General features: G+C 41.3%; 1 protein-coding gene across 2 annotated transcripts; it reads left to right on the top strand.

Moving 5' to 3' along the window:
* Positions 1-2,156: 2,156 nt before the first annotated feature.
* LOC121577097 (pleckstrin homology domain-containing family A member 5) lies at positions 2,157-18,759 on the top strand. 2 transcript variants are annotated; one of them, XM_041890872.2, is made up of 10 exons: positions 2,157-2,327; positions 2,431-2,507; positions 3,448-3,505; positions 12,821-12,999; positions 14,789-14,857; positions 14,948-15,516; positions 15,800-15,929; positions 17,602-17,639; positions 17,747-17,814; positions 17,910-18,759. In XM_041890872.2, exons 1-4 carry the CDS (start codon positions 2,236-2,238, stop codon positions 12,918-12,920), a joined length of 327 nt encoding a protein of 108 aa, XP_041746806.1. In that variant the 5' UTR covers positions 2,157-2,235; the 3' UTR covers positions 12,921-12,999; positions 14,789-14,857; positions 14,948-15,516; positions 15,800-15,929; positions 17,602-17,639; positions 17,747-17,814; positions 17,910-18,759. The 2 variants fall into 2 exon arrangements, with proteins under 2 accessions (XP_041746806.1, XP_041746805.1); XM_041890871.2 differs by having other exon boundaries at positions 14,789-15,516.
* Positions 18,760-21,864: the final 3,105 nt, after the last annotated feature.

Genomic DNA, 21,864 nt, shown 5'->3' with positions numbered 1-21,864 from the left:
AATAGGTAGATGGGTAGGACACCGGTATACAGTATACTTTGCCCCCGCCTGTCGGGCACTGTTTTCCTGCAGTTCTGCTAACGACGGTGAGGGCAGGTGTTCGGAAGGCGGGAGTGAATGACACTGTGTGATAGCTAGCTAGTAGGACTCCAGTACACGAGAGGCGGGGGCGACACCAGTAGTTAGCTAGCTAAGAAAAACGTATAAAAAAAACTTTCATTTCCTTTTTGAATCACAGACAACAGAGGGGGCTGGTGGGAGGAGTTATAAGAGGACGGGCTCATTGTAATGGCTGGAATGGGATCAATGGAACAGTATCAAACGCAAACATATGGAAATCACGTTTGACTCCATTTCATGAATTCCATTCCAGCCATTACCATGAGCCCATCTACCTATAGCTCCTCCCACCAACCTCCCCTGATAGACAATTAGGGGGAAATCCAGAATATAAAAAATCTCACCCACACAAGCATGAAGATGGCTTGCTCCAGGTCAGGCGTTCCTGCAGATGCAGGGATGCTAGAGGGGGGAGCAGGAACGCCCCACTCTCCCTTGCGAACCACACCGCAGGTGTTGCAAAATACATTTACACATACACTGGCTGCGTTTCAAACACATTAAAGACACATCCTCCTCCACTTACTCTCGCCTTCTGGCCTAGGGGGAATCCCTGCGGCCATCTTTGCCGTCGGTCCAAATGATTAGCCAAGCAAAGGAAGTTGTCAACTTAAGCCCCTCAACCCTAATTTCTGATCAAGTTTGCGAGTGTACAAGCCCCATAATTCAATTCACGATGATTGTACATTTGCTAAGAAAAGTCAGCCAAAACTTAAAACCAACATTAATATGGAGAAGTCAACATACAAGTGTAAGTAAAAACAAATGTAAATAGGTTAGAAATTGTGCTACTTATGCATGACAGCTCAAACACGTGTCATAAAAGTTGATGTTTTTGTTTGTTTTGTTTTTGGAAACTTTTTCTTGACATCACACTTATACATTGCAATTTTCGATTTACCTGATATCGTCGGATAGCTAACATTCGTTGTGCGTTGTCTTCTAGCCAAGATATTAAATGCAATCTTTAATTGACTGTAGCGCAGATAATACACACACAACAGCTACCGGTGGTTCCATGATGACTGAAAACACAACCGTGGGACTAACAGTGACACATTCCCGAGCAAGAGCGGTCCATTTAAAATTAATTAATTATTCTCTCACCCCTTGTCCTGCAAGTGTCAACTCGATAGACGTCATCAAAAGTGTCCACTTAATTTGACGGCTGAGGGGAAATGATGTGTCTTTTAAGTGTTTGGAATGCAGCCATGTTATTCAATAATTTTATCCAATGAGCGTATGCGTAACCAAGGCGCTAAACTAGAACTCGCTGCAAGTCCTGCCTCTCCCATCCCCTCATTGGTTTTTAGGAGCATATACCCACGTGGGTGATTGAAAGATGAATTGATGTCCACAAGAAGAAGAAGACTGAAGGAGGCGAGATTACTAGAAACTAACTAGGGTTCCCGTTTTATCTGTATGACCCAATGGGTCAAAATTCTACAAAGATCCAGAAAAAAAGGACCTTGTTTATTTCAGGTAAATAACAACCCAATGTTTAAATCCCAGGACAAATTAGCTAGCAACAGCAAGTTAGCTAGCTAAATGGCCATGAATGTTTTATGTGTTTTGCCCTGGCCCCAAATTAATATAGTTGGTTCAGAGTTTGTTTTGATATTTCAACCTGTGTGTCCTGATGCATGTGGTGTATGGACAAAATCAACATGTCTAGTCAGCATGTTATGGTACTTGCAAAGTCCAAATCCTTAGTGAACACTTTTTTTTCCATGACTTTTGGGAATAGAAAATACAGTATTGCCAAAACTATGTGGTATTGTATTGGTCCCGTGTAGCTCAGTTGGTAGAGCATGGCGCTTGCAACGTCAGGATTGTGGGTTCGATTCTCACGGGGGGGCAGTATGAAAATGTATGCACTCACTAACTTTAAGTCGCTCTGGATAAGAGTGTCTGCTAAATGACTAAAATGTAAATGTAAAATCATTCACACACCCGAGAAATGTAGCGCGTTCCCACCCCTCAGAGGTTTGGTTTCCTTTTTTTTTTGCCTCACTCAGTCGTTGCCAAGGTTTCCGTGTACAAGCGCGGTAAGAAAGGAGACAATACGCGTCGCAGCTTCTGTTTAATCGTACTGTATTAGCCAGCAAGCCAGCTATGGCGGCTGATCTAGACCCGGAGTGGATCTCTTGTCTCCACTCTTCATGGCGTTATGGAGTCACTCGAGATGGACGTGTCTTCTTCATCAAGTAATACTCTATTGGATATTATTCGTGGATGTATTTGTATGATTCTAACTCGGATACACACCACATGCGATGAGTTTTCACATTTTCCCTTTCTCACCAACAGCGAAGAAGCAAAGAGTACAACCTGGTTGCATCCAGTCAGTGGAGAGGCAGTTATAACTGGCCATAGAAAAACTCCAGGTAAGGATTACACCAAGTTTCTGCCCATATGCCACCACTCAATCTTTGTGTAATTTACCATATAACAGTAGCGTTGGTTTTAAACGAAATACAACCACAGAGCCAAAAGGGTTTTTAGCTTTGATGTGTGTGAGCGTTGGTTCGCGTGCTGTGAAAATGTGCGATTCAGTTTGGTCTCGTCAGCGTGGTCTTCTTGCCCACACACGTTGAACGTTCTCAAGTTGGCATCACGAGTCCTCATCTTTAACTAGCTAACTAACTTACTGTACCTAGCTAACCAAAACACAGTCAGGTTAGGGACACTTGGTAAAGATACATTACGGTTACTCATGCCTCAACTGTTTTGGTCGACGTCTCTTCAAATAACAAATTCACGTTTTATTCTTCCCTTGAGCTTTAGCTACACTGTATCAATTTAATTGATATAGCTATCTAGCATGTTAGTTAGCCCACGTTGGCTGTTAGCTAGCTGTGTGATTTGACAGGTAGCCAGCAGCTGCTGAACATTTGTAGCTGATGATGACTGTACTGATCCATAACCTAGCCACCAGGTTGTAGGCGACACCGAGGTCGTTTTATTTATTTATTCGAACAACAGTAACTAACAATCCCATCTTCTAATATAAAAAGGTAAACGTTTCAGGTAGGACTCGTTGTGTTTCAGTCCATTTAGAACAGTGCTGAAAAAAAATAATAATGCAGGTATGGAAGCGCAACACATTCGATTCTGTGACCAGCTAGCGAGCCCAACCAATGCCACTGACACTGCAGATCTAACATACTTTCTTTTCATTAAAGGTCGCTGCACGCTACAAATCATGGCACGCATTTTGACAGCTGGCATCTTGTTAGTTCATTGGCTTACACTCCGTGACTCCGATGTGTCCCGTCTGTTGTGCTGCTATTTGTTTATCTTGTGTATTTGTGTTTCTCCCTATAGATTTACCGACTGGATGGGAGGAAGGATTTACATTTGAGGGGGCTCGGTGCTTCATAAAGTGAGTCAGAATTTCACATTACAACCTTCCCCTCTTTCAAATCCAGGTCTTCAGTTCATGCTGTGCTGGGAATTCAAAACTGACACGTGTATATCCCCATAACCACCCTGATGTCAGCTTTACTCATAAGTGCATGAAGACCGGGTTGCCCAAGCTTCAGAGCAAGTCATACACACACTGTCACTGTCTAACACAAACTGTTTATTGTGGCTCTCAGTTGTGAATAGGCTTCAGCCCACTTGTTAGGGGTTTGTCTAACCCTCAGTCAGTAGTATCCAACGTCAGCCAACCTCTCCCTTAGTTAAGCTTTATATCCAAGCTGGGATGAAATGTTTGTTTGGTTATGCTCACATTATATCAGCAATCCCTGTGTATGCATGGTTTGAACACAAGTGTTTTCCAGCTAATTGCATTATGGAACGAACCTTTGCGTGTAACCTACGGTCTTGTGCGCATTGCTGCGCTTATAACGAGGGTGAGAAATTAACTTTTTGGTCCACCAGCCGCTGTGGCAGGTAGATCAAATATTTTTTGTGCCATAATTTAACCAAAAAAACAAGCAAACAACAGATGAGCATGCTTTCTGTTTTTCTAAAACAAGAAATGTATTACTAGTAAGAAGTAATGGGGTATATTGCTTAATTTCATTGCATTTTTGTGACCTGTATCTTTTAACCAATGAATGTAAAAAAAATAAAAATCATTTAGATAAACAGTTCTACAACTGAACATTAGCAATCAACAAAGTGCCTACCCTGCCACAAAAGGCTGAGTGATATGGCTGATTTATTATTATGGTTCAGGGCTCTACGCTGACATTTATTACAAGGAGTACATGATGTGCTCCTAAGTAGAAATGTAGTAGCACACAAATCAATCTAGGAGAACAATTAAAGTATGTGTTTTACTGAAGAAATGACTAATAGAAGTTAATTAATAAAAGTTTTTAGGAGTGATCCATGCTTAATCAAGGACCAACTCAGTGACCTTGTGGTTAGTGTCTGCCCTGAGATTGTAATGTTGTGAGTTCAATCAATGGCGGATTCATACCAAAGACTGTAAAAATGGGACCTGATGCATCTCCGCTTGGCACTCACCATTAAGGAGATTGATTGGGGGTAAGGCCCTGCGATAGACTACTTTCCTGTCCAGGGGGTGTACTTGTACATCAAGCTGCCTCAGGCTACAGAAACAGCATTTAGGCTCCTGCCCAATGAGCCGTTCCGGCTCGCACAAGCCAAGGCACCTGCAAGGCTGCTTACTTACTTGCACAATCATTAGGGGAGACAAATGTTCAATTGCCCCTTTTAAGGGATGGGCCGTTACCGCGGTAACTTGGGCACTCGCTTGTCTGAGATGAAATAATTCTCCAACTGAGATGTCTTCCTAGCAGCATATAGTTTTGAGTTTGCTGCAACTAACATTGAAAGACAACCTAGCGTGTGAACAATAAGATATAACTGGCCAAGAAATGCAAGGTCAAAGTCACACTTCAGTAGCCTTCCTTGTCAATTCGACCAATGCGGCCTTTGGATTAAAAAAATTAACGTTTCCCAAATGCTCTGTGTGACCACCTGCCAACGTGGCTGGTGAAATAGAAATTTCCACCCGCATTTGGCAGGTGTTAATTTCAAACCCTGCTTATAATGTGAAGAAATAATAGTTTATCAACATTTGAAGCTAAACGTTATAATCTGTTGCATCAGACTTACTGCCTTAACATTTTTATGTAGCCTAGGCCTACTGGTTGTATGAATTTGGGATCTATCCTCCCACAACTGTCAGTCTGTTTGGAATAGTCTATTTCTTTCTTGACAAGCTGACAAATAGAATAGGTAAACTTTTCTACTCTGGGGGAATAGTAGATTGACATAGGCTAGTGCTTTTGCTGTTCGTTACTCGTCTTGTTGGCTGAGGAAAAGTAGCCTAAATGTGGGCATCGGAATTAGGTAAGACGAACCGCACATCGTTGCATCCTCGACTTGCATGTTCTGTTAAGATGAATTACCATAATCTAAATGTGATTTCTGTTGTTCTGAGCACCATGGGTGGACGCCTTAATCAGATTACGCACACAATGGGTCTGGTAAATTTCTCAGATGTCCGGTAAATTAAAATGCTGCTGGTCAAATGTCCAGGTGCCCAGTGGCGACCCGTCATTCAGGGCATGTTTTGAGCCCCACATTTGGGGGAGGGAGCTTGCCTGTTTTACATGTTATTTTGGAATTAATACGTGTCACATATCAGTTTGCAAACAATGTAAAAAAAAGATAGTTAATGCTGCATACAAACATGGTCTCTTTTTTTGTTTTCTTGAGTAAGGCAGCTCCAAAATGCAGGTGTTTCAGCCTAGCTCAGTGCTTTCTGTGGTGGTGGGGCAAGCCAGCAGAAAATAGGAGCATTGCGCCGTAATTGGCTAAGTGTTCTGTCACTCATGGGGACACTACGTCACCGCCAAGTCTAAGTCCTTAGTAAGCGTAGACATTGAAAAGAGTTACATTAGAAGTGCCCTTCCAAGAAGGCTCAAGGTCATTGGCCACAAATAAAATGACGTCAAATCACGTTATATGTACAGTAGCTTTGATTGGACTGATCATGTCAACGTCTTACTTTCTAAATCTTAGCTAGCAGTCATCATCATGAATCAAGTCGACAATCTACTGGCAAATCATTTTTAATCCTTGTCATATGAAGACAAATGATGAAGAGAAATTATAGATAAAACATATCAGTGCTCATCGGTCATTGGACATAAACATTACACAACAAGTTGGAAATCGCAAATTCAACAATGAGTGGTTTGGAAGGAATCCGTGGCTAACTGCAAGCATTGCAAAACAATCAGTAGCCTGCTATTCAGTGGAGTGGCTGTGTTCTTTTCCCCGAGTTCCCACCATAAATCCAGAGAATGCCAGACTTTGATGACAAAGTTTGATGACAAAATTTGCCCACAAAGGACCGCCTAGGTGAGTCCAAAAATGTATTGTATGCTGCTGCATAAATGACGTAATATACAAGGGAGATATGTATACTGTAGCTAAGAAAGTAATACTAAGTGTATGTTGTGTAGTAAGCTGTTAGTAGTCCATGTGCCCTACCCTAATCATTTTGGTCTATTTTCACCAACGCAGTATTGTAAACACATCGTTCGTGGCCGGTGTGTGCTTGTTTGCATTTTTTTGTGTGCTTGGCTTGCTCGTGCAAATTCAGCACACACAACATTCTATAAAATAATTGTGTTATTTGACATGTCATTAAAAGCTTATTTAACGCGTCAAATAGTATTATTTGACGTGTATCTTTTTTGACACGCAAAGACCCAAACGGCGTTCAATGTGCCTCACTTTAATAATTTGGTCTATTTACCCCTCTTAATTTCGCCTATTGTTCTAACTTGGTGGTGCACATGTAGCCTATAAACAGTTTTTAGAGAAATGTAATCATCGAATATTGTAAGAGCGTTCATTGTCTGCTTAAATGCGGCCTTTATTTATCCTATGGTTCTGACTTGGTGTACAGGGAGAACACTGTAAGAACGGCCCATGTTCTGAATTCTGTTGCTGTGCAGAACAAATACTTAAATTGACTACGTCCGTCGTAGGTCGCTCATTAACGTCTTAATCGAAATTATGGATTGCCTCTTATCCGCTTGTCGTCCCCTTATGCGAAAGTTTGTACAGTCATGGTCAAAAGTTTTGAGAATGACACAAATACTAATTTTCACAAAGTCTGCTGCCTCAGTTTTGATGATGGCAATTTGCATATACTCCAGAATGTCATGAAGAGTGATCAGAGGAATTGCAATTAATTGCAAAGTCCCTCTTTGCCATGAAAATGAACTTAATCCACCAAAAAACATTTCCACTGCATTTCAGCCCTGCCACAAAAGGACAAGTTGCCATCATGTCAGTGATTCTCTCGTTAACACAGGTGAGAGTGTTGACGAGGACAAGGCTGGAGATCACTCTGTCATGCTGATTGAGTGGAATAACAGACTGGAAGCTTTAAAAGGAGGGTGGAACAAATCATTGTTCTTCCTCTTTTAACCATGGTTACCTGCAAGGAAACACGTGCCGTCATCATTGCTTTGCACAAAAAGGGCTTCACAGGCAAGGATATTGCTGCTAGTAAGATTGCACCTAAATCAACCATTTATCGGATCATCAAGAACTTCAAGGAGAGAGGTTCAATTGTTGTGAAGAAAGCTTCTGGGCGCCCAAGAAGGTCCAGCAAGGGCCAGGACCGTCTCCTAAAGTTGATTCAGCTGCGGGATCGGGGCACTACCAGTGAAGAGCTTGCTCAGGAATGGCAGCAGGCAGGTGTGAGTGCATCTGCAAGCACAGTGAGGCGAAGACTTTTGGAGGATGGCCTGGTGTCAAGAAGGGCAGCGAGGAAGCGACGTCTCTCCAGGAAAAACATCAGGGACAGACTGATATTCTGCAAAAGGTACAGGGACTGGACTGCTGAGGACTGGGGTAAAGTCATTTTCTCTGAATTCCCTTTCCAATTGTTTGGGGCATCCAGAAAAAAGCTAGCATCAGTCCTGTGTCATTCCAACAGTAAAGCATCCTGAGACCATTCATGTGTGGGGTTGCTTCTCAGCCAAGGGAGTGGGCTCACTCACAATTTTGCCTAAGAACACAGCCATGAATAAAGAATGGTACCAACACATCCTCCGAGAGCAACTTCTCCCAACCATCCAAGAACAGTTTTGTGATGACCAATGCCTTTTCCAGCATGATGGAGCACCTTGCCATAAGGCAAAAGTGATAACTAAGTGGCTCGGGGAACAAAACATCGACATTGTGGGTCCATGGCCAGGAAACTCCCCAGACCTTAATCCCATTGAGAACTTGTGGTCAATCCTCAAGAGGCGGGTAGACAAACAAAAACCCACAAACTCCAAGCATTGATTATGCAAGAATGGGCTGCCATCAGTCAGGATGTGGCCCAGAAGTTATTTGACAGCATGCCAGGGCGGATTGCAGAGGTCTTGAAATAGAAGGGTCAACACTGCAAATATTGACTCTTGGCATAAACGTAATGTAATTGTCAATAAAAGCCTTTGACACTTATGGAATGCTTGTAATTATACTTCAATATACCATAGTAACATCTGACAAAAATATCTCATAACATTGAAGCAGCAAACTTTGTGAAGACCAATACTTGTGTCATTCTCAACTTTTGACCATGACTGTACATCTCATTGTCAGTAGAAACCACATTTGTTTAATCAAGTCAGCCATATAAGCTATGTTTTTTTTTTTCAAAGGTAGTAAATGAGATGTTTTGCAGCCAGACAAGGCTCCGCTGATAGCCGGGTGTAGCAGTGGTAAGGTGTTGGGACTGCTGTTTGGACATGTAGGCCCTAACAGTTTGTGGGCACCGTTTGTCACAGTTATAGTGCAATTAATGTATTGTTTAGTGTTGTGTAGTGGCTTTGCTGGCATGCATCCCACTTTTATTTATTTTGCCCTGCCAAGATGTACATGCTAAAATCGCCACTGCAGGTGCCACATTTTCCTAATGGAAACCCTGGTGTGTGTTGTTGTGTGAGTAGTAGGGGAATGTGGTGGATGTTTCTCTCTTGTCCAATAAGACATACTAGCAGCACTTTGTTTTCCTCAGCATGTTTCCCTGTGTGTTTTGAAGTGAAAAAGGATCCTGTTGAACTATTATGATGGTTTGAGGTTAACCCTGAGAAGGGTCAGATGGTGGTATCTTCCCATCTCCTTCAGCATCATATTTGACATCATGGATGGTTTTCTCCCCTCCCTGACCTGTGTTGTGTTCCTTTCCTCTTGTTTCATGACTATCTGTGGTTGTTTCTCAATATGCATACTACCGCTCTCCATGCTCCGAGCGCGTTCTTCGAGGGCGTTCTCTTGAGTACGGACCCGTGTAGCTCAGTTGGTAGAGCATGGCGTTTGCAACGCCAGGGTTGTGGGTTCGATTCCCACAGGGAGCCAGTATGATAAAAAAAAATATATATATATATATATATATATGTAAGTCGCTCTGGATAAGAGCATCTGCTAAATGACTAATATATATATATATATATATATATATATACATACATACACACACACACACACACACACACACACACACACACACACACACACACACACACACACACACACACACACAGTACCAGTCAAAAGTTTGGACACCTACTCATTCCAGGGTTTTTCTTTCTTTTCAATATTTTCTACATTGTAGAATAATAGTGAAAACATCAAAACTATGAAATAACACACATGGAATCATGTAGTAACCCAAAAAGTGTTAAAATAATTTTCAAAATATATTTGAGATTCTTCAAAGTAGCCACCCTTTGTCTTGATGACAGCTTTGCACACTCTTGGCATTCTCTCAACCAGCTTCATGAGGTAGTCACCTGGAATGCATTTCAATTAACAGGTGTGCCTTGTTGAAAGTTAATTTGTGGAATTTCTTTCCTTTTTAATGCGTTTGAGCCAATCAGTTGTGTTGTGACAAGGTAGGGGTAGGGTGGGTGGGTGGGTGGGGGGGTATACATAAGATGGCCCTATTTGGTAAAAGACCAAGTCCATATTATGGCAAGAACAGCTCAAATAAGCAAAGAGAAATGACAGTCCATCATTACTCTAAGATATATATATATATATATATATATATATATATATATATATATATATATATCATACACACACAAAAATATGTGGACACCTCTTCAAATTAGTGGATTTGGCTATTTCAGCCACACCCGTTGCTGACAGGTGTATAAAATCATGAGCACAGCCATGCAATATCCATAGACAAACAAACATTGGCAGTAGAATGGCCTTACTGACGAGCTCAGTGACTTTCAACGTGGCACCGTCATAATATGCCACCTTTCCAACAAGTAAGTTCGTCAAATTTCTGCATTGCTAGAGCTGCCCCGGTCAACAGTAAGTGCTGTTATTGTGACGTGGAAACGTCTAGGAACAACAACGGCTCAGCTGCGAAGTAGTAAGCCACAGAAGCTCACAGAACGGGACCGTCGAGTGCTGAAGGCAGTCAAAATTGTCTGTCCTCGGTTGCAACACTCACTACCAACTTCCAAACTGCCTCTGGAAGCAATGAGCTTCATGAAATGGGTTTCCATGGCCGAGCAGCCGCACACAAGACTAAGATCACCATGCGCAATGCCAAGCGTCGGCTGGAGTGGTGTAAAGCTCGCTGCCATTGGTCTCGGGAGCAGTGGAAATGCGTTCTCTTGAGTGACGAATCACGCTTCGCCATCTGGCAGTCTGACATCTGAGTTTGGTGGATGCCAGGAGAATGCTAGCTGCCCGCATGCATAGTGCCAACTATAAAGTTTGGTGGAGGAGGAATAATAGTCTGGGGCTGTTTTTTCATGGTTCGGATTAGGCCCCTTAGTTCCAGTGAAGGGAAATCTTAATGCTACAGCATACAACAACATTCTAGACGATTCAGCGCTTCCAACTTTGTGGAAACAGTTTGGGAAGGCCCTTTCCTGTTTCAGCATGCCAATGCCCCCGTGCACAAAGCGAGATCCATACAGAAATGGTTTGTTGAGATCAGTGTGGAAGAACTTGACTGGCCTGCACAGAGCCCTGACCTCAACCCCATCAAACACCTTTGGGATGAATTGGAACGCCAACTGCATGCCAGGCCTAATCGCCCAACATCAGTGCCCGACCTCACTAATGTTCTTGTGGCTGAATGGAAGAAAGTCCCCGTAGCAATGTTCCAACATCTAGTGGAAAGCCTTCCCAGAAGAGTGGAGGCTGTTATAGCAGCAAAGTGGGGACCAACTCCATATGAATGCCCATGATTTTGGAATGAGATGTTCGAGCAGGTGTCCACATACTTTCGGTCATGTAGTTTATGTTTGTCTTATTTCTGCTTTTGGGAAGAGAATAGGAGGTTATGCAGAAAAATATGTTGGTAGGACAAGGCTATGTTTGCACATGGAAGTCAGTGATTTATGTTTACTATAGGTTGAGGCAATACAAATGTGATGTGACTAAAATTAAAGGGCATTTAATTTACTATAAAATTGACTACTGTTTTGATCATTTTCACAACTAAATTAAATCATTGTTCAAATGACAAATGTGACTTAATTATATTTTAGTCAAAATGAATAAGACTAGACTAAATAAATAAAACGTGAAATTAACACAGGATGAGGCATTCTGTTATCCTGTGTTCTTTTGGTGGCTAATTAATTTCCCCTGATTTGAGGGAATGTTTGTTGCTGCCTTGCAAGGTACAAGAGACATTTGTAGGGCCATTATTTATATATACACACACACACACACAGTGCTATGAAAAAGTATTTGCCCCCTTTCTCATTTTCTCTACTTGTGCATATTTGTGATACTGAATGTTATCAGATCTTTAACCAAAACCTAATATTAGATAAAGGGAACCTAAGTGAACAAATAACACAACAATTTACATATTTCATAAACAAAGTTATGCAACACCCAATTCCCCTGTGTGAAAAAATAATTGCCCCGTTACACTCAATAACTGGTTGTGCCACCTTTTAGCTGCAATGACTCCAACCAAATGCTTCCTGTAGTTGTTGATCAGTCTCACGTCCTGTGGAGGAATTTTGGCCCACTCTTCCATGCAGAACTGCTTTAACTCAGTGATGTGTGGGTTTTCAAGCATGAACTGCTCATTTCAAGTCCTGCCACAACATCTCAATTGGGATTAGGTCTGGACTTTGACTAGGCCATTCCAAAACTTCCAATTTGTTGCTTTTTAGCAGTTTTTATGTAGACTTGATTGTGTGGGACCCATCTCGTCCAAAAAGTTGACTAAAGTTTGGAAAAAAGCACCTGGATGATCATCAAGACTCTTGGAAGAACATTCTATGGACAGATTATCCAAAAGTATAACTTCTTGAACGACATGGTTCCAGTAATGCCTGGCAAAAACCAAACTCTGCATTCCACAGTAAGAACATCATCCCAAAGGTCAAGCGTGGTGGTGATGTGATGGTTTGGGGATGCTTTGCTGCCTCAGGACCTGGACGACTTGCCTTAGTAGAAGGAACCATGAATTCTGCTCTGTATCAGATAATTCTACAGGAGAATGTCAGACCATCCGTCTGTGAGCTGAAGCTGAAGTGCAGCTGGGTCATGCAGCAAGACAATGATCCAAAACACACAATCAAGTCTACATGAAAATTGCTAAAAAGCAACAAATTGGAAGTTTTGGAATGGCCTAGTCAAAGTCACAACGAGTAAATTAAGGTTGGGTTTGGATTACAATTTTCAACAAATCATGCCCCCTTTTGCCAAGGAACATGGAAATCGCCCCTACGCCCACTTCGCTTCCCTTCATTGAATGGTGCTTCGTTGTCTCATCGCCCCCAACGCGTTCAAAGGTCACGGCCGTTTGAGACTGAAAAGCCCTAACTATACGGATTGATCAACTAGGGTTTTGCAAGCCCTGCCGAAGGACCCTTTCTTGCCGAATAGGTGATTGGAATTTGTTGGTCCTCAGTGGTGGTGAGTATACCGGTAGGGTAAGTGTACCTATTAAGCCCACCAAAATCTAAGTTTAGACATTTCTAAGATGTAATGGCTTAATTTTTGTAAGAAAAGTATAGATGAATCTCTCAAGGTTTTATGATTTACAAGCATTTTTAATAAGACAAATGTTCCAAATAAGCCCACCTCTTAAATAATCTATTTTAATTAATTAAAAAATTTACAAACAGACATTTCTTATGTAAAATGTGATTATTAATCTCCCCTAAATTTATTACAAATAAACTGATCGCTACTATTCATAATGGAAGTAGTACTCAAAACGGGGTTGTCCAATCATATCCACAGAGATCAATGTGGACATAGGCTTTTGTTCTTGCCAACCAGTACACACCTGATTCAACTAATCATTGACTTCAATAAAGACATGATTAGTTGAATCAGGTGTGTTATTGCTTGGTTATAAAAAAAAAAAAAACTTTGCACCCACACTTGGCCCTCTGTGGATAAGAAGCCATACACAAAGGACATAACACACACAACTTTCAGTGAATTATCTGAAAGCTGATTCACATTTGCTGCACTGCTATTCTTGTTTATTAGTTAAACTGGTCTTCCTAAAGCCTATTTCAAATCTCAATCTCTACTGTTGTATTACAAAGGTACAGGTGGTGGACCAAGACCAACAAACTGAATCACCTGGCTGAATGAAGGACAACAATATGACAATGCCCCCACCCAAAAGTGTAAAATAACTTAATTTTAGTGTGATGACTTATCTGAGAAGGTATAAAAAAAAAGTGCTTATTTGAGGGTTGCCTCAACACCAATGTTTTTTTTTGCAGCTTTGAAATTGACTACTAGTGGGAACTTACACATAACTGTCTAATAATAAAACGTCTGATTGGCTTAGAATAAAAACTGTTATGGATATAACAACCAGATGAATTGGTTGAAACATTAAACAGCAGAAACATTTTTTTTTCTTTAAATCCAAAGATGGAAGTGGGCTTAATGGGTACGTGGGCTTAATAGGTACGCTTACCCTAACTAGACCATAGACTGCTGGTTATGTATCTGGTCATGTATATTTTGATAATCATTATCATCACCTAGCTAGCTAACGTCAGCCTACCTCAAGACAACTCGGATTTGGCTTGGAAACACGATAGCATTTCAAAAGAAGGCAAATAATTAGTAGGAAAACCTTTTGTCATGATTGTGATGCCGCCAGATTGACTTTAGATGCAGTATAACTTTAGCCAGCTAACTAAGATTGAGGGGACTACCGTATTTTGGCTAGCTAACGTTAGCATTGCTTGCTATTTTTGACTAACTTTGCCAGTAACAATAATAGCAACATTTTCATCTCTCTAAAGTAAATTTGACGACATCATAATTTGTCAAAGTTGTTTCCTAATAATTATTTGCCTACTTTAGCAATGTCATCGTATTGCCATAGTCACATTAGCTTCCGAAGTGCAACCCATATCTAGGGCACAAATAAATATTGGATGCCGCTATGGTAGTACTAGCTAACTCATGTCTGACTACAACAGTATACTAACTAGTAGCAACAAACTCAAACCAACCCAGGGCCATAGCAAAACATGTCACAGTTGGTTGAACAGTGTAACAGCGTCACCAGCCTGACTCTTTGGAGCCAGTCAGTCAACATCTGTAAAGCTTAGAAATAGCTTCCAAACAAGCTTATATTACTATTTCTATAATTGAAGGATGATGACAATCGTTGACCCTGTTTTTCTGTTAAACAAAGTTCACAGTTGGGTGCCAGATTGATCCCGTTGTCATGAATGGATGCCGGGACCTACCAGAAGGAACAAAGGTGGGTATCATAACATGTCCAGCAACGTGATGGCAATGGTTTAGCGACGTCCAGAAATGTTCATTCACTGTTTGCTTGCTATTTTCACAGCTTGTCAGGCAAGACCTCAGAATAAAAGTGTCATGCGACACAAGTACCCTTGTGACACCTCCTCCGTTTTTGCCAGTCTCCCTCGACTTCTATGAAAGGACACGCCATCATGAGGCCTCTGATAGTGACCCGAGTGTTATGTGAAAAGTTGAATTCAAAAATACCCGGCTTGATAAACTAGTAGTCTAATTCCCCAGCCAAGCAAATGCAACTATTAGTCATTTAGGTTGTGAAATGCATTAGTAAAAAGTTTTGTCCTTTCTGTAGAACAAAATGCAATTTACCACTTGGCTGTCTATTGTATCACACTGTCACAGGCCCACCCAGTCAACATCACCTCATAAGATTGCCTGCTAAAGTTGTTCGAGAGATGTCTAATTTGTAGCTAAACATGCAGCATATAGAAGACCAGCAAGGGGGCCCTTGTCAGCATCATGCAGACATGCCCTCGATGTGAGCTTTCCTAAGAATGGAACAATCAGCCACATGTTGGCAAGTATCCGGCCAGCAAACTTCACCTGTCAGCTGCAACAGCTTTCACAGGCTCATCATTTGTACAAATACAGAAGGTAACCCACTTACTTCGATACATTTGGTAACCCAATTGTAAAACATAATTTATGTAAACTTACATTATTTGTTGCTTATTTTCTACTTCTTAGATGAATAGAAATAATGTCCAGGGCATAACCTAGCCTGGTGGAACCAGCCTGATTGCTGTGTTCACCATTCTATTTCACATTACATTTTATGATATGTGAAGTGAATTAAAGGCTGATCCACCAGGCTGATCATAACCACCATTGATAATGTAATCTGTGTGTGTGTGTGTGTGGGTCTGTGACTGACCAGTATCTTTGATGAAGAGCCAGGAGCTGATCTACGCTGCTATTACCATCAATGGGGATCTGGCAAAGCCCTAACCTACAGCCTCACCTCTTGCCTGCTCACCAATGATTGTCGATGGGAAGAACAGAATTAGGTAGGTTTAGTCTGACCTGTTCAAACTTAAACATGGTGTGTGTATATATACAGTACCAGTCAAACGTTTGGACACACCTACTCATTCCAGTGTTTTTCTTTATTTTTACTATTTTCTACATTCTAGAATAATAGTGAAGACATCAAAACTATACAATAACACATATGGAATCATGTAGTAACCCAAAAAGTGTTAAACATATATTTGAGATTCTTCAAAGTAGCCACCCTTTGCCTTGATGACAGCTTTGCACACTCTTGGCATTCTCTCAATCAGCTTCATGAGGTAGTCACCTGGAATGCATTTCAATTAACAGGTGTGTCTTGTTAAAAGTTAATTTGCGGAATTTCTTTCCTTCTTAATGCGTTTCAGCTAATCAGTTGTGTTGTGACAAGGTAGGGGTGGTATACAGAAGATAACCCTATTTGGTAAAAAACCAAGTCCATATTATGGCAAGAACAGCTCAAATAAGCAAAGAGAAGTGACAGTCCATCATTACTTTAAGACATGAAGGTCAGTCAATCCGGAAAAGTTGCAAAAACCATCAAGCACTATGATGAAACTGGCTCTCAAGACGACCGCCACAAGGAAGGAAGACCCAGAGTTACCTCTGCTGCAGAGGATAAGTTCATTAGAATAACTGCACCTCAGATTGCAGCCCAAATAAATGCTTCACAGAGTTCAAGTGACAGACACATCTCAACATCAACTGTTCAGAGGAGACTACGTGAATCAGGCCTTCGTGGTCAAATTGCTGCAAAGAAACCACTACTAAAGGACACCAATAATAAGAAGAGACTTGCTTGGGCCAAGAAACACGAGCAATGGACATTAGACCGGTGGAAATCTGTCCTTTGGTCTGATGAGTCCATATTTGAGATTTTTGGTTCCAACCGCCATATTTTTGTGAGACACAGAGTAGGTGAACGGATGATCTCCACATGTGTGGTTCCCACCGTGAAGCATGGAGGAGGAGGTGTGATGGTGTGGGGGTGCTTTGCTGGTGACCCTGTCTGTGATTTATTTAGAATTCAAGGCACACTTAATCAGCATGGCTACCACAGCATTCTGCAGCGATACGCCATCCCATCTGGTTTGCGCTTAGTGGGACTATCATTTGTTTTTCAACAGGACAATGACCCAACACACCTCCAGGCTGTGTAAGGGCTATTTGACCAAGAAGGAGAGTGATGGAGTGCTGCATCAGATGACCTGGCTTCCACAATCCCCCGACCTCAACCCAATTGAGATGGTTTGGGATGAGTTGGACCGTAGAGGGAAGGAAAAACAGCCAACAAGTGCTCAGCATATGTGTGAACTCCTTCAAGACTGTTGGAAAAGCATTCCAGGTGAAGCTGGTTGAGAGAATGCCAAGAGTGTGCAAAGCTGTCATCAAGGCAAAGGGTGGCTACTTTGAAGAATCTCAAATATAAAATATATTATGATTTGTTTAACACTTTTTTTGGTTACTACATGATTCCATATGTGTTATTTCATAGTTTTGATGTCTTCACTATTATTCTACAATGTAGAAAATAGTAAAAATAAAGAAAAACCTTTGAATGAGTAGGTGTGTCCACACTTTTGACTGGTACTGTATGTTTGTATCTGATATCACCTATCCCTAACTGCCATTGGTAATCGAACAGTGACTGTGTGTATGTGTTCATAGATGCAGAGAGAACTGGCACTCAACACATCCACAATGAGGTGATTTACTAATAATACAGTACATACCAAATGTCCAGTAATAGCAACACCCTTTTCATTCCATGTGTCACTGATGAACTCTGCCTCAACTCTGCCTATTTCTACAGATTGAGAGGACTGTAGATGCTTTTGCCAGATGGAAGCCTTAGTCGTTTGATGGGGAGACCATAATTGGGTAGGTTTTATCTGACCTGTTCAAATTTCAACATAGTATCTGTGTGCGTGTCAGATATTACCTATCCTAACAAAACAGTGACTATGTATTCACAGAAACATCTATAGAGCCAGCACATGGAGACTTGTAAGATGATGTGTTGAAGTCCATACAGACAGATATGTCTTTGACTGGAGCGAGACCTGGCACTTGGCATAACATTTTTACTTGTATATTGTCTTTTTCTAAATTATTGAATTGAATGGTATCAGTCAATTTGGGGAGGGATAAACCCTGTGTATTTTGCACCAGGATCAGGGAACTCCTGTTGGTCACACAGGAAGGTTTGACCACTTTGACATGTTTGCCAAGGTAGCCCCATTACCACTAGACAAAATGCTGATAGGCACAGTATCTGTATCAGCTGGCAATTGGCAATGAAAGATGGAAGGTACACATTGTTATATTAGCAGCAGAACACTGCTATGGTATTCTGTAAAGGGTTGTTTATTCTACATGGACCGGTTACTACATTTGAAGTCTGTATCAAAACACTTAGTTTAGAATATCTACATAAATTCAGCAATTGGATTCTTCTCATATTACTCTGTAGGCTACTGACCTATTCAAAAGTAATTTGCTGTCATTCGATTGCTGTGTTGCTGTGATCAGGGAACCCTTGTGAATGAGACCCTGGACTCAATGGGTTTTCCCTTAATGAATAAATAAATAAAGCTTCCTCCGGCATCTCACCATACAAAGGGCTGTGATGGTAATTCAAGAACCGTGTAACCGACACCGGTTATGGATGAAGACTGTCATGGAAATAAAATAACAGTCAAAACAGTTTCAATTGGCCTACATTTGTTTTAGGATTTATTTCAAATGTTTATTGACTTTATTTGAATGTAGATAAACTTGACCTAATAGCGGGAGTGTTTACTAATAAAGCAATGGTTTTTCTTACTTAGTCTGTCTATTAAACTTTCTACATCTCCTCTTTCCAACTGTCCTTTGATACTCGAGCACCTAAACCGCTTGATGCACAGGGGTGTAGAGGACTAATGCACTTCAGTAAAAAGAAATGTGTGGACTTTTATACAATACATGTTTTCATTGCTTAGTAAATAAATCAGTCTTTAAAAAAGGTTGGATGTGTCTGATTATTCATTAATTAGTCAACAGTAGTTGACAAGGTTGTTCTGGTTCTGAGGCCTATTTAAATTTTAGTCATTTAGCAGACGCTCTTATCCAGAGCCACTTACAGGAGCAATTAGGGTTAAGTGCCTTGCTCAAGGGCACATCGACATATTTTTCACCTAGTCGACTCTGGGATTAGAACCAGCAACCTTTCGGTTACCGGCACAACGCTCTTAACCACTAAGCTACCTGCCGTCCCTATAACGCGCTAATGTTGTGTCAAATGGACAATACGCCAATCTTCTCCAACCTGGCATGGTATAATTTGATACGGAATTTTTTCTTAATTTATAGACTAATCAACGCTATCCCCGCAAAGTAGAATAGTAGCCTAGGCTATACAGTGTCAGCCCACAATGCTCTTTTATGGATGCCCATGTGGTAGCTTACTGTTTGTAAAACATGAAATGTACCGTTAATGCATGTAATAATTACATTAATTTACTATTCTCATTCTCGGAGTGGAAACAATGTTTGCAGAGTTCACAACCTGCTACACTTGTGAGAAACAAGTTTTGGTTTATTTCATACCATCATTTACGTGCTCCATATGAGCAATGAGCGTGTCTGGTTTCTTTGTCCTGTTAATGTTGACCGAGCATGCACGTGCCTGAGCACGCGTAGAAGTACCTGGCCTGCTTCTTTCAAATGTAGGAAAGTGCCCAGCTGGGCTTCTGTCATTTTTTTTTTCTTCACCTGACACAGTAAGTCAACAAAGTCGGTTTTATTTCATTATTATGCAGTGCATTCGGAAAGTATTCAGACCCCTTCCCTTTTTCCACATATTGTTACGTTACAGCCTTATTCTAAAATCGATTAACTAAATACAAATCCTCATCAATCTACACACAATACCCCATAATGACAAAGCAAAAACAGGTTTTTAGAAATCTTTGTAAATGTATAAAAAATTAAAACATACCTTATTTACATAAGTACTCAGACCCTTTGCTATGAGACTTGAAATTGAGCTCAGGTGCATCCTGTTTCCATTGACCATCCTTGAGATATTTCTGCAACTTGATTGGAGTCCACATGTGGTAAATTATTTGGAAAGGCACACACCGGTCTATATAAGGTCCCACAGTTGACAGTGCATGTCAGAGCAAAAACCAAGCCATGAGGTCGAAGGAATTGTCCGTAGAGCTCTGAAACAGGATTGTGTCGAGGCAGAGATCTGCGCAAGGGTACCAAAACATTTCTGCAGCATTGAAGGTCCCAAAGAACACTGTGGCCTCCATCATTCTTAAACGGAAGAAGTTTGGAACCACCAAGCTGGCCAAACTGAGCAATCGGGAGAATGGCCTTGGTCAGGGAGGTGACCAAGAACCCGACGGTCACTCTGAAAGAGCTCCAGAGTTTCTCTGTGGAGAGGGGAGAACCTTCCAGAAGGACAACCATCTCTGCAGCACGCCACCAATCAGGCCTTTATGGTAGAGTGGCCAGAAGGAAGCCATTACTCATTAAAAGGCACATGACAGCCCGCTTGGAGTTTGCCAAAAAGCACTCATGACTCTCAGACCATGAGAAACAAGATTCTCTGGTCTGATGAAACCAAGATTGAACTCTTTAGCCTGAATGCCAAGCGTCACGTCTGGTGGAAACCTGGCACCATCCCTACGGTGAAGCATGGTGGTGGCAACATCATGCTGTGGGGATGTTTTTCAGTGGCAGGGACTGGAAGACTAGTCAGGATCGAGGGAAAGATGAACGGAGCAGTACTGAAAGATCCTTGATGAAAACCTGCTCAGGACCTCATACTGGGGGCGACGGTTTACCTTCCAACAGGACAACGCAGGAGTGGCTTTGGGACAAGTCTCTGAATGTCCTTGAGTGGCCAGCCAGAGGCCGGACTTAAACTCGATCGAACATCTCTGGAGAGACCTGAAAATAGCTGTGCAGCGACGCTCCCCATCCAACCTGACAGCGCTTAAGAGGATCTGCAGAGAAGAATGGGAGAAACTCCCCAAATACAGGTGTGCCAAGCTTGTAGCGTTATACCCAAGAAGACTCGAGGCTGTTATCGTTGCCAAAGGTGCTTCGCTTCAACTAAGTACTGAGTACAGGGTCTGAATACGTATGTAAATGTAAAATTGCATTTTGTTTTTGTTGCAAACATTTCTAAAAACCTTTTTTTGCTTTTTCATTAAACTATTTAATCAATTTTAGAATAAGGCTGTAACGTAACAATGTTGAAAAAGTCAAGGGGTCTGAATACTTTCCGATTGCACTGTATATATCATGTATAAAAATGATATAGTTGTATGACACTACGTTTTTAGAAATGTATGTGGTCTGTTATGATTTAACATTTTTACCACATTTATGAACCGTCGCATGAAATTATGCTCACCACCTGTTTCCGATTTGTAAAAGTTGCAGTCCACTTTCTGTGTCTTTCTCTCAGGATCAGCATTTTGTCTCTCCCTTTATCTCCGTGTTCTCTCTGCACTCGACATCTCTCTGTCTCAAGCTGACAAAACTGAAATAAAGAAAACAAGTATATCAGACAATGTACCCAGGTTCATGCTTAGTGTGTGTGCATGTAGTACTTGTGCATGCTTTTTGCCACTTTAGGATGTGGTTAAAAATTCTTAAAATAAATAAATTAAAATATGAAAAAAACAAGGCAACAGTAAACATGTCGTCCCCCACGAATGATGCAGTTTATAACGCCACCATCTGGCCAATAATTTTAATGTTGTAAATGCAAAGTCTATGTAAATGCCAAATCTATGGCAAGACGCATCATTCACCCAAGTTTTGTCAAAATCGGGCCAGTGCTTTCTGAGATACCGTGTGTGAAGAACGTACTAACGTATGGAGACAGCTCCACAGTCCCCTTCCCGATTTCATCGTGGGGTACAATAA

This window comes from Coregonus clupeaformis, chromosome 11 (assembly GCF_020615455.1).
Source record: "Coregonus clupeaformis isolate EN_2021a chromosome 11, ASM2061545v1, whole genome shotgun sequence".
NCBI classification, from domain to species: domain Eukaryota; kingdom Metazoa; phylum Chordata; class Actinopteri; order Salmoniformes; family Salmonidae; genus Coregonus; species Coregonus clupeaformis.
The sequence above is the reverse complement of the archived record's forward strand: the minus strand, read 5'-3'. Positions and strand labels throughout refer to the sequence as shown.

Excerpts from the sequence above, each read along its gene's own strand:
- LOC121577097 (XM_041890872.2), top strand. The coding sequence starts at position 2,236 with ATGGCGGCTGATCTAGACCCGGAGTGGATCTCTTGTCTCCACTCTTCA. Across the intron at positions 2,328-2,430 it reads GGACGTGTCTTCTTCATCAA|CGAAGAAGCAAAGAGTACAA; the intron begins GTAATACTCTAT and ends TCTCACCAACAG. Across the intron at positions 2,508-3,447 it reads TGGCCATAGAAAAACTCCAG|ATTTACCGACTGGATGGGAG; the intron begins GTAAGGATTACA and ends TTCTCCCTATAG.